At 37.3% G+C, this 16,859-nt stretch overlaps 4 protein-coding genes and 1 long non-coding RNA gene across 5 annotated transcripts in view; 2 read left to right on the top strand and 3 right to left on the bottom strand.

The window, feature by feature from the left end:
• Nucleotides 1-16,859, top strand: part of LOC147863437 (Calcineurin-like metallo-phosphoesterase superfamily protein) — an 82,892-nt gene that overhangs the window by 39,229 nt on the left and 26,804 nt on the right. The gene's annotated exons all lie outside the window — the stretch shown is intronic.
• On the bottom strand, nucleotides 935-3,395 carry LOC147863444 (uncharacterized). The gene has a single exon (XM_087320034.1). The coding sequence runs from the start codon at nucleotides 3,210-3,212 to the stop codon at nucleotides 1,368-1,370; it is 1,845 nt and encodes a 614-aa protein (XP_087176160.1). The 5' UTR covers nucleotides 3,213-3,395; the 3' UTR covers nucleotides 935-1,367.
• LOC147863443 (U-box domain-containing protein 52-like) lies at nucleotides 4,434-9,550 on the bottom strand. The gene is made up of 8 exons (XM_087319226.1): nucleotides 9,310-9,550; nucleotides 8,631-8,752; nucleotides 8,158-8,279; nucleotides 7,843-8,015; nucleotides 7,310-7,641; nucleotides 6,868-7,011; nucleotides 5,906-6,472; nucleotides 4,434-5,361 (listed from the first exon to the last, which is right to left on the bottom strand). Exons 1-8 carry the CDS (start codon nucleotides 9,464-9,466, stop codon nucleotides 4,627-4,629), a joined length of 2,352 nt encoding a protein of 783 aa, XP_087175352.1. The 5' UTR covers nucleotides 9,467-9,550; the 3' UTR covers nucleotides 4,434-4,626.
• On the top strand, nucleotides 11,857-14,632 carry LOC147863442 (U-box domain-containing protein 35-like). The gene is made up of 3 exons (XM_087319228.1): nucleotides 11,857-12,711; nucleotides 13,255-13,974; nucleotides 14,069-14,632. The coding sequence occupies exons 1-3, from the start codon at nucleotides 11,887-11,889 to the stop codon at nucleotides 14,246-14,248; spliced, it is 1,725 nt and encodes a 574-aa protein (XP_087175354.1). The 5' UTR covers nucleotides 11,857-11,886; the 3' UTR covers nucleotides 14,249-14,632.
• LOC147863441 (uncharacterized) lies at nucleotides 16,298-16,766 on the bottom strand. The gene is made up of 2 exons (XR_015529763.1): nucleotides 16,650-16,766; nucleotides 16,298-16,445 (listed from the first exon to the last, which is right to left on the bottom strand). It is a non-coding gene; the product is annotated as an uncharacterized LOC147863441 (long non-coding RNA).

Below are 16,859 nucleotides of genomic sequence, written 5' to 3'. Positions count from 1 at the left end.
TTAGAATGCATATTCCATATATAAAATGTCGTAAATACATGTAGAATATGTTAAATACTTTTTAAAATTTAAACTCTTTTTCAAAAATAATATTTAATTTTTTTTTAAATGGTAGTTCTAAATTGTAGAATACGTGTAGAATATCCAAAGTATTCTAAAAATAAAATACGATAATTTTGAGAACAATCCATGTAAATACAATGGGTTGCATGTGGAAAGCTTCAAGACAAGGTAAAAATCTACAATAACAATACATAATTAATGAGGGTACTATGTACGTAATACATTGCATTGCATATGTAAAATCTCAAGACAAGGTGGAAACTCATACCACTAAATGTTACCTTCTGTTATATGGTGGATATTGATACCATCAGTGTTGCATGCCATTGAATATCACCTGAATATTGATGCAAAGGTATTTGAAAGAAAAGAGCTTGGCCTCACCAATAGAGACTTGACAATGTCTCAAGATGTCATAATTAAGGTAGTGGTGAGTTACCTTAGGTTCCGAGAACACCATTTGTTCGCACATGTCATATGTCCTCAAGGTTTTGCTCCAAGTCCTTGGATAATTACTACACAAATAGGCCTTCTGCTACATACAAAGGTAGTGGATGATTTTACTGCACAAAGAACATAGATTGTGAACCTTTAGGAAAAAATAATTCTAATTTCACATGCATCCAGCCAACCAATATACGTAGAGAGGTGAAGGTTGTGTGAGTTTGTTGTGTTTAATTGGGATCACTTTCAATGTGAACAATGGGGTGCTTTGAACACTCTTTTACCGATTGATTTACTGTTTCTGTATATGACCCCGTCATTTAGAGAACAAAATGAATTGCAAAGAGTAAACAGCAACTAAATAACACTGTTATTTGGTTACAGAAATTCAGATGAAAGTTATTATTTTGAACCAAATATACCAATGGCAATCCAAAAACACCAAGAGGGTTCGGATTTTTATAATTACTCTCATCTGAAACAATTGAAATTGAACTCCCATATATTTGACAATTATCAAAAAGAGAAACAATATTTTTTTTGACAAGGATATTCTTTGTTAAAAACCTTGTCAAAGTTCAGAGTACCTCTCCAATCCAATCACTTTGGTTATACATGGAACCACTGCTTTTGTTCCCAATATTTTACATGCAAGAAAAAATAAACAACAGTTCAAGAATGTTGAATGAATTATTGTTGAAAAGGTTTTTCGATTTTTGTATTGAATGAATTTCAATGAGCTCAACTGCCTAGCTTGGGCCAATATCAAAGCCAAAGCCGTTTTGATCATTTTATTAGCTTACATATCCATCTATCCTAGAGGATTTAAGTATTAATTCCAGGAGAAAAAGGTAGACCATCTAAGACCATCCTATAAATGTTTCTGGTGATGATTTTAGCTCTTTTAAACTTTGTTCATTTATGCATCCTTGTCTCACCAATGCTCTTAGAAGTGTATCAGCCTCTTCTGCTCTTCCTGTATTCTTCCAACTCTTTATCAAGGGACCCAAAAAATGCCATTTGATAGATATATTGTTATCCATGACATGACTACAAACCTTAATAATACCATCCACCATATTCGCCTGCCCTAATTTCCTAAGAAGAAACCCACAAGTGATATCATTTGTCTCGATACCTCTTCGAACCATCTCATCAAATAATTTTAACCCATCGCTTATTCTATCAGCTCTCAAAATTGCCCCTAAGAGGGGGGTATAGCAAAATGCATTAGGCTCACAATCTCTCTTATCCATGTCAGTGAGAAGCACCATAGCTTCATCAAGCTTTCCTGACTTGCAATAACAATTTATCATCATGGCAAATGATGCAACATTCGGATGCTTCAATCCATTGAAAAATGCTACAGCTTCATCCATACTTTGGCCCTCACACAAGCATTGAAGAAGTGCATTAAATATCACTTCATAAGTATTACCATGTTTAGCATGCAGTGCTTTGCATACAGACATTAGCTTACCTGTCTCCTTAGCCTTCTTCAGACCTGATGTGATAAGAAAATAACTCCTAGTATCAACTAATCCTTCCTCTTCCATCAATTCAAAGAGTTCGCATGCCTTCTCCACATCTCTATTCAAGAACAACCCTTCCAAAAGTATGTTGCAAGTGGCTTGATTCGGTGCACAAAAGTTTCTCATGCTAAAGAATATGTTTAGAGCCTCAGAAAACCTACCTGTCTTACAAAGAGCTCCAAGAATCGGGTTTAATGTGTATGCATTTGGCTTCAAACCTTCATCTTGCATTGCTGCTAGTGTAAATAATGCCTTATTCATCGATTTGGATTCACAGAACCCTTCAATAAGGCAATTGTAATGAACTAATTTAGGCTTGAATCCACTATCAATCATTCGATCCCAACATTTTTCAGCTTCGCGGACACATCCATTTGTACCAAATCCGCGGATAATTGCAGCCCAAGCTGATGAATCCACATTCGAAGTATCTTGCAACATTCTTTCAAATGTATACTTAGCTTGATTGATCATTTTGGCCTTAAAAAGCATACTGAGAAGAGTGGTATACATATCAACATTGAGATCAACATCGAATTGATGTGCTCTCGAGAACACTACCATACATTCATGGGTCATACCGGCTGCCCCATAAGCTTTAATGATAATGCAAAAAGTGGTAGAATTGATCTCACATCCATGTCTTTTCATGGTTTCTAACAAAGACCACATCTCGGCAAACTGTTTATATTCGCCCATTTTCTTTAATAGAGCATGGTAAGCATAGAAATCAAGAAGTACCTTTTGATCTGCCCACTCAAAGAAGCGTCTAGCCATGACAAGCGGTTTTTGAAGAATCACCATAGCGACAAGATGAGAAGAAATCTTGTTTTCATAAGGTTTGAGGAGATCTTCTGTGTGTTGAGTCCATCTATATCCTTCTGTAGCTTTGCAAATCTCTTTTAAAAGGTCTCCATTTCTGGTGGGATTTGAATGTCCGTTACCCGGATCCATCTCTTCATCCGAATTTCGAGCTTTTTCGGACATAAATCTGTAAACAGTGAAGTGAGTTGTCTTCAATTTCTCATAAAGTGTTTGAGAAGTGAACTGGTCGATGTAAGGGGAAATGGAGAAATCTCTGTTTTGTCTGGGGAAGATGCGTGAATTTATCGTCTTGAAATTCGAAGAACACATGTAGTGTCTGACATGGGCGAGTAGCCATGGCTTCGACATTGGTTTGAGTGAGAGGAAAAAGATACAGTTCAACGATCGCTACAACCACTTCTTCTTCTTCTTGCCATAGAAGGCAACAGGATATAGTATTGACTCGCATTTTGATGCCATTGCAAAGCCCTTAGAAATGGGTTTGGTTATTTCAAAGATGAGTTTTCATGTCTCCATTTGCCCATCATGGTTTGCCTATGTTTTCTGCTAATCTATGACTGTTTTGACAATGAGTTTTGACGTCTTGTGGGTTCCCTACATTCACTACTTGTCAGATTGTGTACCATGCCAGCCTCACATAGAGTTGAAGGATAATGTGTGTGTTTACACAAGGCTCACCCAAGCAAGACAGTAAGAGGGAAGGAGGTTTTTATATTCTTTTAAATTCCAAGCCTTCGATTAACAATCTTACCAAATAAGGTATAACCATATAAGCTCTATTTTTGTCTCTCTTTTGCAAGTGGAAACCACCTTCTCTACAAACCCAGCTCCTTCAAACATAGAATCACTCAACAACTACACACAAGTAACAAAAGCCCATATACTTGCATTCAAAGGACACCAACTTATGATCGTCATCACCTCTCTCTCTCTCTCTCTCTCTCAAAATAGTTGTGAAATTTAAGATTCCACATGCATGTGGCTAAAAGCAAAGGATAGGAAAACACATTGCCCATCAACCCAACCTTAGGATGCTAGCTAAATCCTTCCTTTTGGCTTGGACAAATACTGATAGTTTTGATTGATGACATGTAGAAACACTATTTGTACAACTTACCCCATGATACACTCACGATAAACATCAAATCATGCTCTATTGGTGCAATCATATTCAAGTGGAATGATGCTGCAAAGAATAGAAAATTGTAACACTAGTAGACAAACATTAACCAAATATGTTGGGACACCTACAAGAAAAGACACACCGCCACCACAACTTCTCACCCCTCTATCATTGACTCTTGAGTAAGGTAATCACCTTCACATGCACGTTAGTCAATATGTAAACTACTCATAACTTTAGTTTGAGATCATATGTGGCATTCTCTCCACCACACAAGTGAAAATAGTAGCATCAACTTTACAATGTAACACTGATAACAAAACCAAGCAATAATTCTGATTCAGTACCACGTGCTTAGAATCATAGTTTCCAACAAATATTTGGCTTCACTATACAATTCAGTCATCTGGTCATTTTTCTCATAATCCACAAGAATTAGGCAAAAGAACAAAAAAAATGCTTTTATGTCAGCCATTTGTTATAAACATTCAATCAGATAGTTAGCTATTACAAACATTTGGTTGAATGATTAATCTTTTAAAAGATTTTTTATCAAGGGATTCTTTGTTACAAATATATCACATGTGAGATTTAACAATCCAATGATGATGTTAATGGGTTTGTTTCGGGAGACATTGGTCATGAGGCAGATGATCCGATACAGCCAATTTTTGATGCAACACAATCCGCATTCCCCCAAAGTTCTTCAAGAAAAGGAAGCACTCTCATTTCCAAACTAGGCCGATGCTTTCTTCGTGGCTCCATACATTCCAAACTCAAATCAGCAAGCGCTTTCGCATCTTCTATCGGCCAGTCACCAGCTGATTTATCAAGAATGTCAACCAGTCTGTTATTATCAATTGCATCTTCAACCAAAACTGCAACGCCAAGTGGAGGCCGTCCAGTTAAGAGTTGAAGCATAACGATCCCAAGTGCATATACATCACACTCACAACTGACAACGCCAGTTCGTTGGTAGTCAGGATCCATGTAAGCAAGAGTTCCCATGAGCACTGTCTCCTTATACATAGTTATACTATAAGAGAGGTTATCATTCTTGGGAGGAACTAGTTTTGCTATGCCAACATCACCAATTTTGCTAACATAATTGTGATCTAGTAAAATGTTCCCAGGTTTGAGGTCGCGATGGGCAATGGGTTCAGGTCGAGAGTGGAGAAAGAACAATGCAGTTGCCACTTCGAAGCAAATGCGAAACCGGACATACCAGGGAAGCGGTGGCCTTCCACCTTTTCCTTTGAGACAATCCTCAAGGCTACCATTGGACATATACTCATATACGATGCAAGCTTCCTTTGGGCACGCGCCAAGTAGCATCACCAAGTGTGGATGATGGATGTGGCTAAGCAGCTCTACCTGTAATTAAGCAAAAAAAAAAACACATTTGCTTAAAATGATGAGAATTTAGTGTATATTGTACATTGTAGAAGGAAAAAAGTAAATCTCTCACAATGGGGTGATTGTCACTTGCGGCAACCATGGCAAGAATAGGAGTTGAAATGTGCACCTATGGTCTAGCTTAAAAACGTCCTTTGACTTCTCTAGAAGCTTGTAAGGTACTATTAACTCCACATTATCATTCTCAAAAATATCCTAGAAACATCGCTATAACTTAGGCAAATATGATTCTAGAATGATCTATAAGCTAGGCAATACCGTCATGCTAGAATGATTCTAGAATGATCTATAAGCTAGGGAATATCATCTAGAATGTTTTAGAAACTTCCTAAGCTAGGACATCCCAGAATGTCCTAGAAACTTTTCTAGAAGACAATACATCACCATTCAAGAATGGGCTATGAACTTCAATTTCATTCAAGAATATTTTTCGATACTTGGCCTACGTGGAACGAGACTTTGATAAAATGGAATTCTTTAACTCGATCCCTAGATATTTTACCTCTCTCTGAAACTCTTCTCGGCCGTGGACTCCTTCTCGAGCCAAAACCTTAATGGCAACCGGGGTGTGAAGTAATTTGCCTTTGTATACAGGTCCATACCCTCCTTCACCCAGCTTGTTGTTTTCATCAAAATCATCAGTCGCAGCTTTTAATTCTTCAAATGTATATTCAGTATATTTTTGTTGCAGCTTCCTCAAAGCTTTGAGTGCTTCTTGCTTTGCAAGAAACTCCTCCACAGCTCTTCTTTCGGCATCTTTTCGTTTCTGTGACTCTATTTCCAATGCCTTTGTGAGTTCTTCTAGCTTTGTTAAGGCTTCTCGATATCTCTCCGTCACTCTCTCAGCCTCTCTCTGCGTGATGTTGAGATCTTTCTCGTAAGCATCTAGTCTACTTGTTAATTCATCAATAGTAATCTTGCTATTTTTCTTGAAAATTTCTTGTTCTTTCAAGGATTTTTGGAGTGCTACAATGGCTTCTTCAAGTCTTCTCGCATCTTCCAATGATTGGAGCTTTGCCATCTGGGCATCTTTCAAAGCATTGTTTCTTTTATTTTCGGCCTCCGTAATCTGCCAAAACACAAAATGGGTAGATTCTCTCTCAGTCTACAAACCAAAGAAGCTAGTTTTATGTTCCAAATTAGGGGGAATTCTACCCTATGAGGTTCCATAAAACCTCCTCACCGTCTCAACTTCCCAAAATACACCTCACTTTGCAGTTCCTCTCTTTTCTCTAGTCTCTCACCGAAATTTTTCTGTAGAGGGACGATAAGAGATAAGAAGATTTGTAGAGAGAAAACTCTGTAAACTGAGGGGTATGTTGGTAAATTATTCAACAGGGGGTGTACTGAATTTGTCACCAACATGGAGAGTACTGAATTTGTCACCAGTATGAATTAACTCATGGCATATTGCTTCAAGGGTAATACCATCTAGTCAATATTAAAGATTAAATGCACATATACCATTTTCTTCGCATTCACAACAATTCGCTCCGCATTGGTTATGCTTTTCGATTGTTGCTCTGCTTCTCGCTGAGCCCATTCCACAGACATCTTAGCTTCAGTGAGCTCCTTTTCCAAAAGTTCAACACTGTGTGCCACAACACTCTGGGAAGACAGACAGTTACAACAAGGGCGAATACATTATCTATATTAGTATACATGGTATGTAAACCATCCACATCAATGTTTTCTTTATTTTTCTTCAGTTTCTAGTCGGTCAGCAAGTTTTTTCATATAACTTTTTGACTTGTATTCAATAAACATTTGAGATAAATTTTGAAGATTATTAAAGCTTGATGTGTTTTATATGTATCTTAACAGGCCTGACAAAGTACTTTTAGTTGGCTGAAATGTTTTAGAAATAAAATGTATGATCGATATGCAAGAAGGGAAATATTCTTACTTCACCCATAACTGCATCGATGCGCCCATGAGATGACATTTGATGGATCAATTGGGCCTTGCTATGTCCTCTACTTAGTTGGGGATCAGGTACTACATAAATGTCTTGGTATGATGCAGCTTCTAGGCTATGCGAACCATGTGATGACCCAGTATCGATCATTGGGACAATAGGAGGATTGCTTAGTCTATTATTTTCATTTCGTGTATGAGGAATTGAAGGAATAATCCACTCTGTAGTTGGGTTCATCGAGTAATCCATTGGCGAAAACCCAATTTGAGAATAAGGAGCTTCATCACTCCGTGTGCCTCCATACTCACTTAGTGCGTCATCTGCATCATGCAAAATAGACCACAATGTTTTAAGTTTTAACATTCTATAAAGGAACCCCAAGGCTCAAATGAGTTTTATCCTTCTTTACGAAAATCCCAAAGCTCAAATGTGAACAGCGATTCAAAAGGATTCAAACCTCAAAGAAGTTTCATAATTCTACAAGGAAAGGCAATATGTTGCAGCATGCTATATGCACATACCTTCAGTCCGAAATTCACTCCTTATGCTACTGGTATCACTCGATGGGGAAATTGATGAGCTATCCATTGCATCAGTAACAGATATAATCTTTCCTTTGGATATAACTATAACAGTGCAGAAATTTGGCGCATTTTTTGCCACATATGTAGCAATGCTTTCTCCTTTTAAAGCCCTAAAATCATATTTCAAGAAATTTTACAGTTTTTTTTAGGGCTACAATTTTCTTGTATGTAGGAAAAGGTCATCTTTTGATTCTTTTCAAAGAATAAGGGTAGCCATCAGTTACAAAGAAAAGGACTATTTTAATTTGATACCTTGAGAGCAAATTCTTCTTTGATGTTCCTAGTACAAGCTTAGTCAGACCAAGTTTGGATATTAGTTCCACCAGCTCCTTCTGGACTTCTTCACCTTCAGCACAACGCACTTCTGTCTTGACCTGAAAAAAGAAACAAAAACATAGGTTATTTCAGATTTGGAAGAAATGGAAACGTGGATTCATAAAATCTGAACAGAATACATTAGAAGACAAACATGGTATTAAAAGGTCTTAAACACAACACATTGAAGGAAAAACAAGGGTTCATAAGTTCTTAAGACAACACACTGAAAGAAAATCAAGGCTTTCTAGCATCTCAACACAACACAATTGCAAGAGGCTCGTCTTTTTTGAGCTCTTGAGACACCAGATTGGAAGAAACAAGCATGGCTTTATAAGGTCTCAACCTTAGACATTAATTTAATTACCTTTATGGATCATCATCTCATGTATGTACAATTTTGATTTTACCTTTTTGTTGTCACATATGCTTTTATATTGATTGATTAATTTCTCAGCTTTTCGGTTACGTTCATCTTTGAACTTTTTGATGGTTGCGGCACTTGCATGTTCGGCTCGAACACGATCACCCACTACATTTCACAAAACCAAACAATTATGCTATTAAAGAGCATGAAATCAAGTGGTAAGTGTGTGTGTGTGTGTCTGTTTCATTGGCAGTTTAAATCATCCATTGGAATTCGTTATAGGCTTTTTTTTCCTTTGATATAATTCAAAGAAATCCGCCACCTTTTCTTGATAAAACAGGCCAGTTTCTTGAACAATCTGAACTCTTTAATAGCCTTTCCTTCATGGAAAAGACCAATTTCTTCATGAAAAGTAGTACATTTTATGAAGCAGAGGACTTTGTGGACGAACTAGTGCAGCTAATCAATTAAAACAGAGCATTTCCTTAACGAAACAGGGAACTTCAATAGACACAGAACAAATTTCTAAATGAAACAGGGAAGTTAAATAGGCCAAAACAGCAAATTCCTCGTGGAAAACAGAGCAAATTCTCGTGACACGCAAAACATATATGTAAGAAATAAAAAGCAAAGAGGAAGAGAGGGAGAGATTAGACTTACAAGACAAATCTACAAGCAAAAGGGAAAAACCAGAGAAGTGAGGGGGAGAGAGAGAGACTTACATGGGCCAATGACCCAACGCACCGGAGGGTAAACATGAAGAAGGAACACCATCATATCTCCACCTTCCAAGATCTCCTCATCCTCTACAGCATATCTCAAAGCTTGCAACCCACTTGGACCTTTACCCACAGCAACCCCTATAATATTCTTCACCATGACTCTTTATTCTGTTCCTTGTTTCTTCCCTTCTTCCTTATTTCTTCCTTCTTCCTTTCTTCCTTCTTCCTTTCTTCTTCTTCCTTATTAATTCCTTCTTCCTTCTTCCTTTCATCTGCTTCTTCTTCTTCTTCTTCTGCGTTCATTTATTTACATACTTCAAACACGCAGAATTGACAGGAAGATTTTTTCCTTCCAGCTTTTACTGCTGCTATTAGATAATAGAATAGATAGGACAGGAACAGGAAAGGGGAGGAGAGTCCAGCTTCACTTCAATAAATGCAAAAATGTGAAAAGGACGCCTAACCACAAAAACAAAACAAAAGGCCATCCATCCACAAAGCATTTCTTTCTCCACGGTCTGCACACTCCGTGTCTATCTGTCCGTGTCCAGAAGAAGTTGTCCGGAAACCTCCGGAACCTTCCGGACCCGCACCTAGTCAACCCCCCACCCACCTTCCAAGCCTCCATCTTAAGCTCGAAAACTTTTACTAACGAAAATGTTGCAATATCAAGCCCACATTGTAATTGTGAAGAGGAACTATTTTGTGGTGGGAATGTGCAGGATTATTGTCCACATGCAAGGGGGGGGGGGAAAAAAGGAATCCTGAATGTGGTTTCCATCATCCAAAGAAGAAAATGAAAGAAATGCATTTGATCTCCCAAAGAGTTCCTTCATATCTTGCAACCAATTGGAACCAAAATTTTGCTTTTAGACATGGAGGGAGGAGAGGATCTCATTGTTGGTTGATACTCTCTCATCATCAAGATCGTTGATTTATTTTGGTTTGCTTAACGTTTGTATAGAAAATGCTCACCTTTATGGAATGATACATGGTCCACCAGGATGGCCATATAATGTGGGTGCACTTCAAAGGCATGGAAATGCACTTGATTTGGTTTCTAGATTGATCAAACTCTTGTACTATATATTTAGGCTACCTCATGCTTGTTCAGTATGAGACGACAATGTCAGATGTCAAGGATTAGGGTCATCCTCAACCCAACTTGTTAGATACCATATTGACACATTTGTTCACAAGTGATCTAGAGGTCTACTTTTATGTTATATTTGTGTGTGGTTCACGCAATGTTGTATGTCTACTTGTGGATCCATATTGACACATTTGTTCACAAGTGATCTAGAGGTCTACTTTTATGTTATATTTGTGTGTGGTTCACGCAATGTTGTATGTCTATTTTGTGGATCCTCATGGGTTGCAACAACTCCTAAGAAACATGTACACCTTGTTAATCATGGTTACCAAAATGTGAAGTAATGTTTTTTACGACTAACATTCTCATCTCTATTTAGGGATTGTAATTGTTGTACATTTTTAAGTATAGCCTATGATTGACTTCCACTTGGATTCCTTAATTGGTGGGATTGACCTCAAGTACCCATTACATTCCCCAACAATAAAAACTTATTATCAACGAAAATATTTATATTTGAACCTGATTGTCAAGGAATATTCATACATGTATTCAATAGAATAAAATGGATTTTCCACTTGTCAAGTAGTGGGTAGACACATTCGCAGGTAGAGGAAGCAATACATCATTGAAAAGGCAAAAAATTGTATCTAGGAAAATAAACATTTGGATTGGATGTAAAAAGCACATCCAAGTTTTGTTGTTGAGAATAATCACTTGTTGGGGGGAGAGACAGAGCATAAATAAGACGATTTGTGGAAAGATATCACCATTTCACCAATGTGCCACGATAATCTAGTCTTGTACTCATTTGACATAGAATTCAAATGCTCCTAGCCTCTTGACCCGATTATTATTTTTTGTACATATTTTATTCATAGAGAGGCCCATCAACACGGAAACCTTGATCTCTCGTCATCAAAGTAGACGCAATACAAAAACAGCACACTTGATCTCTCGTCATCAAAGTGTTGGGGGCCCATAAGTATTTGATCTAGTTCGTTTTTTTTCCACGTTTAAACCACAGGGGCCGGGGGTGTATAAAGTCTCGTAATATGAAAGCGCAACAAAACCTTTGCCATGATCAAAATTGAAAGTTCATAAGTTTGGGATAAATCTAGGGAAAAAGATTACCTTTTTAAAGCCATGGGAAACCTTGGTTATATCATAAAGTTCCCAGCATGGATGATTGGATCCCCTAACGTTGGTTTGATTGACTCACTACATACATCTTTTTGGGTGTGGAACTTTTTATTGCCAGACCATATGGATGGTACAATCCAATCTTTTAATTTGAATACATAATTGAATGATCCCTTGCAAAAGGAGAGAATATTATGAGACCTTTACTTTATATTTTTTTTCTTCTCACTAGTACATATTACATCCTACCACTTAGAGAAAATGTCAACCCTTTCTCTGAAAGAAGCCATATGGCCATGGTCATTCATCATCCTCATTCTGATCACTTTCCTTGACCTGATATGATGGCCAATGAGAGCCCAAATCCTGCACGCTCTGTTGATAACTATTGGTTTGATCCTTTATTCATGCCATGCCCAAGCCACCATAACTCACACAACAAGCGTAATCATGAGACCTCCATCTCTGCTTCCCTTTTCTGGACCTTGCACTTCTCTCTCTTCCTCCAATTGTTGAAGGCTTTCAATAAAAAGCACGAATCCCTTCAAAAAGAGCTATCCAACGAGATAATCAGCCATCGACAGACTCAAATCTCTCTTGACAATCTTCGATCCACGCTTGGAAGTTACATTGTGGAGGTAGAATTTGCAGAACGACAATTATCATTTCAAGAAGAGAGATGCGAGGAAGCTGTCCGTGCCCTTGAAGAATGCAAGGAAACCCTAGAAACGGAGCGTTTTTTTAGATCCAGGTCTGAAGAGACAGCTTTAAGAGAGACTCAAAGAAGAGAGGAGGTAGAGGAAAAACTTGTAATAGAGGTCCGATTAAGGAAAGAAGCCGAGGTAAGAGCTTTGACAGAGTCCAGACTCAGACAAGTGGAGGAGGAGAAGGTTTCTAATGAGAGAAATCAAAGGATTGAATTGGAACAACAGGCTTTCAAGGTCAATTTGGAGAAAGAAGAGGCCATAAAGAAGGGTAAAGAGAAGTACTTCTTTGAGTATAGCTCCCAAGAGATTGTTTTGGCAAGCAACAACTTCCATGTGTCACAAAGGCTCGAAACTGATGAATGGGGGTTTGTTTACAAAGGAGAACTGCATCACATCCCAGTTGTGATCCGGGTCCTTGATCTGCATGGATCTGATGGTCGTGACACCTTCAGGAACGAGGTAAGCAATGCTAGGATCAAAAATTGATGTGTTTTACTTCAATCATATCCCATCGGATGGGGTCCAAATCTTTCTCGATTTCCATTGTTTAGGATAGCATTTATGCAAAGTAGTGTCAAGGTCATGGCATTGCACTTTGATTGTCGTGGGTAGTACAAGACCATGGGAATGCACTAGTTTTCACTCTTGGTCCAAAATCTGACTTCACTCCTTACTCTTATAGAATGTGCCTATAATAAGTATGTCAAGTTGGACATGATTAGCGTATCTCAAAGACTGCATTTCACAAACTCCATTCCAACATTTCAATTTTGCATTATTTCTATGCAATGTGATGATGAGGATGACGTTGTATTGACTAGTAGCATGCATATTGTCCGAGGACATTTTAGAGATTAATATTCTTTCCAAGGTTTCACTCATATCAATGTTTCCAATGTCAATTGCACTTAATTAAAAATTGTAAATAAAAGGAGGCACAAGTTTTAATGTGGGTGTTAGTTTGGGAAACACTTTGATGTTGTCTTTGATGGAAACTTCTAGGTAGGCCTCTTGAGCCGCATCCATCACCCGCACATTGTGATGATGTTGGGTGCTTGCCCTAATAACACTTCCATTGTGTACGAGTACATGTCGAATCGTAACCTTGAGCACCATCTTAGTCGTAAAAGTGGAGCTCCTCCTTTGCCATGGTATGTCAGATTCAGGATTTGCTTTGAAGTCACGACCGCATTGTTATTCCTTCATTCTCTCCCTGAGAAAATTTCACATGGCGATCTCAGCCTCAAGAACATTTTCCTAGACCAGAGCTTCGTTAGCAAAATCGGCAATGTCGGCATAGCCAAATTATTTTCTCGATTATCAAACATCGGAACTGTTGAGCCTCTAGCCTCGATAGATCATGAATCTGATGCACATGCCCTCGGAATTGCAATGCTTCGGCTCTTGACTGGCTTGCCGGCTAATCAAGTTGTTGGTTTCGTGGGTGAAGCATTGGATAATGGCCAATTCAACAACATTCTAGATGTCTCAGCAGGGGAATGGCCTCTTGTCGAAGCCATGGAACTTGCTTGTTTAAGTTTAGAACTCGTAGAATTGAGGGTGAAGAATCAAGATGATTGGATGGAAAAATTGATGGAGACATTGGAAAAGATCAAAGCTATTGTGGGTGAAATAATGGCTCATGAGAACCAAATCTCCCCCCAACCACCACATGGGAGTGAACAAAGTGTTCCAAGCTACTTCTTATGTCCAATTACCCAGGTTTTGTTCTACTTGCCAATGAACTAAAATATTTTATTTATATAGTGATGGTACACTTGATCCAAGTAATCTTTTTGATAATATCTTATCACAGGAGATCATGGAGGACCCTTGCATTGCAGCTGATGGCTTCACTTACGAACGTGATCCCATTAAGGCTTGGCTTCGGAACCATAACAATTCACCAATGACCAATCTCAGACTTACTCACAAAGATCTCATTTCGAATTTATCGTTGAGATCCGCAATTAATGAATGGCGTGGAACACATTGAATCGCAATCCTAGCTCTACAAAAACGTGTCCAAATTCAAATATATGTGCATGCCATAAATCCATCCACACATGAAAGCGAGGATATGTTGTCTCCTTCGCATGCTATACTTTGGTTCTCTTACCATACAAATTGGTAATATCCATATCAAAATACATCAAAGTGAATATAACCATCTTTTATCGAATTACCACATCCAAACATTCCACATTGTCCCCTTTCCAACACATACAATTTCATTCAAGGGATAATTTGCAAATAAGTACATCGCCCTTATAATGGTTACTTCTTGGGGCCTTCCACAAATGTTTTGGTTATAGAATGTTTAGCTTCCAAAGGTTTCTTCACATTTCCTTGTCAATAATTGTATGATCTATTCACAATACTCACATTGCCTAATTTGATATAATGTTAGCATCAATAAGGATGTATGCCCATGGACTTAAGGTGAGGATTGTATATAAATAAGTTTGGTGTTATGAATTTGCAGCATATAAGACCATTCATAACACCCAACACTCAAATTGTAATTTAGCATATGTCCAACACTCAAGTTGTAAATATTCTAGTTTCAAATGTCCATGTGATTGCACAAGGATATAGTTGTTCTACTTTCGAACAACATCACATGAATGTCATGTACTACGCATTACACGTGCATGTTTTTTGGCAAAATAATAATAATACATGTGTAGACTCAATATCACACTTAGATTCTTGTTTTGGCTCAACTCCATATATGGTTACATAATAAGATTCCATTACAATGCATTCATCCATACCAATATGTAAACTCTAATCAACGTGGCAAATGGCACAAATTTAGAAGACTAGAATACAAACTTCAGCTGCTAATCAATTATTCATTTAAAACAGTAATTGATATACATTTTGTTGTATTTTTTGGAATTGCACAGTCTAAAACTTAAGAATCCCTTATGTAAACTTTACATGCTTGAACACAAGAGTAGTTCAAATACTATCATTAAGCTACTATTTAAAGATGCTTAGGCTTTTTTCTTTTACTTTTTCCAAAAAAGAATGTGATCCATGTACCAACCATTGAGCTTAATAGCACCCCTCATGACACTTATACAATACCCCTCATGTAAGTAAGTTAGTTATTATGGTGTTCACAACACAATGGTCACACCTACATCATTAAACATGTTCTAGTCATTGACCATTAATAGAAGAGTCATTATATAAAGATGGAGTGATGGACCACCAAGGGAATGCCAAACAAAACCTAAGAATAAGGGTTTTTGCCACTGGCATGTAGAGCCCAAAATGTGCACATTTACAAATAACCAAAACAATGTAGAGGAACATACTCAACATTCCGCTTTGGCATGTAGTGCACATTTACATATAACCAAAAGAATGTTGAGGAACATACTAACCACTTAACATCCCAAATACTAACCACTTAACAAGCCCTGTGAGATTTTTATCATGATGATTGGAACGTCGGATAATTGAAGGTGTGGCATTGTGTAAAGGCACTATCATTTGTTGATGCACTATTACTAAAGACAAATGAAGTAGTTAAGAGATAGCTATAAAAGGTAGGAGAAATTTCGTGCCACAAATTACAAGCTATTAAAGAAATTCGAGGTGCAATGTGAAATATAAATGTCATAAGGTTGCATTGACATTTAAATTGGATGTGTTGCAAACAATATGGGTGAAAGGTTTAAGATGTATATGACACATGTTGAAACAATTATGGCTTCCAACTTTTGCAAAAATCATAAGGTCTTCAATAATTTTTGCATGATTGTGAAAGCTTCTTAAAGTGTTTGATTAGTTATCGGGACCCTACATAACATATGCTTTATGCATAGAGATGAGAGAAAGACTCGATGCCTACATATAAATATAAATGTGCATATAAGAGCTCAACTTATCCACCAACTCCTTCAAATAGAAATATGCTAGTTTGTCCTTAATATTTAATAGTAGAATAAACTTCAATTTCATTCAACTTCAAACCATTAACTCGATACCAAAAAGTGTGTCATCTCCCAAAATACAGCATGTAAAGTAATGAAAAGAAATGTACCTTTATTGGAATTGAGTATTATAATATAGTATTCATTGGAATTATCAAAAAACATATATGCAAGTTCAAACCTACATCTTTCGTAGTTCAACTAAATAATTGTCTCTACACATTAGGATATCTTCTAGATAACCTATCATGAGGTAAAGCCAAGGGGTCATTAGGATATGTCTTGTATTATAGTACCATACACATTGATACAATTTTGCTATGCTTAATGATTTTCTTATAACAATTTTCTCTACAATGATCTCAAATTATGACAAACTCTACAAAGCATTAATAGGACCTTGATAACATGTATCAGAAGTTGACTTTCATATTATGTACATATTACCAATAGGATATATGCCAAGACTAATCCATTATGCCATTCAATTCATTAGGTCAACTAAGCTCCCCCACATAAATTGGTTTTGAATTTGGTCACCTTTCTAAGATCACCATCATGATTTTGTTTGCAAGCTGAATATGTGATGTATTCTCAATCAATCCATCACTTACAAATTTCATTCCAATACACATGTTTTCAAGTAATGGCTTACAT

The sequence above is a fragment of the Azolla caroliniana genome, unplaced genomic scaffold, assembly GCF_043228905.1.
Source record: "Azolla caroliniana isolate FFs.n. ecotype wild unplaced genomic scaffold, voAzoCaro1.0.p SCAF_5, whole genome shotgun sequence".
In the NCBI taxonomy this organism is placed as follows: Eukaryota; Viridiplantae; Streptophyta; class Polypodiopsida; order Salviniales; family Salviniaceae; genus Azolla; species Azolla caroliniana.
Note: the sequence above shows the minus strand (reverse complement) of the source record. Positions and strands in the feature narration are given on the sequence as shown.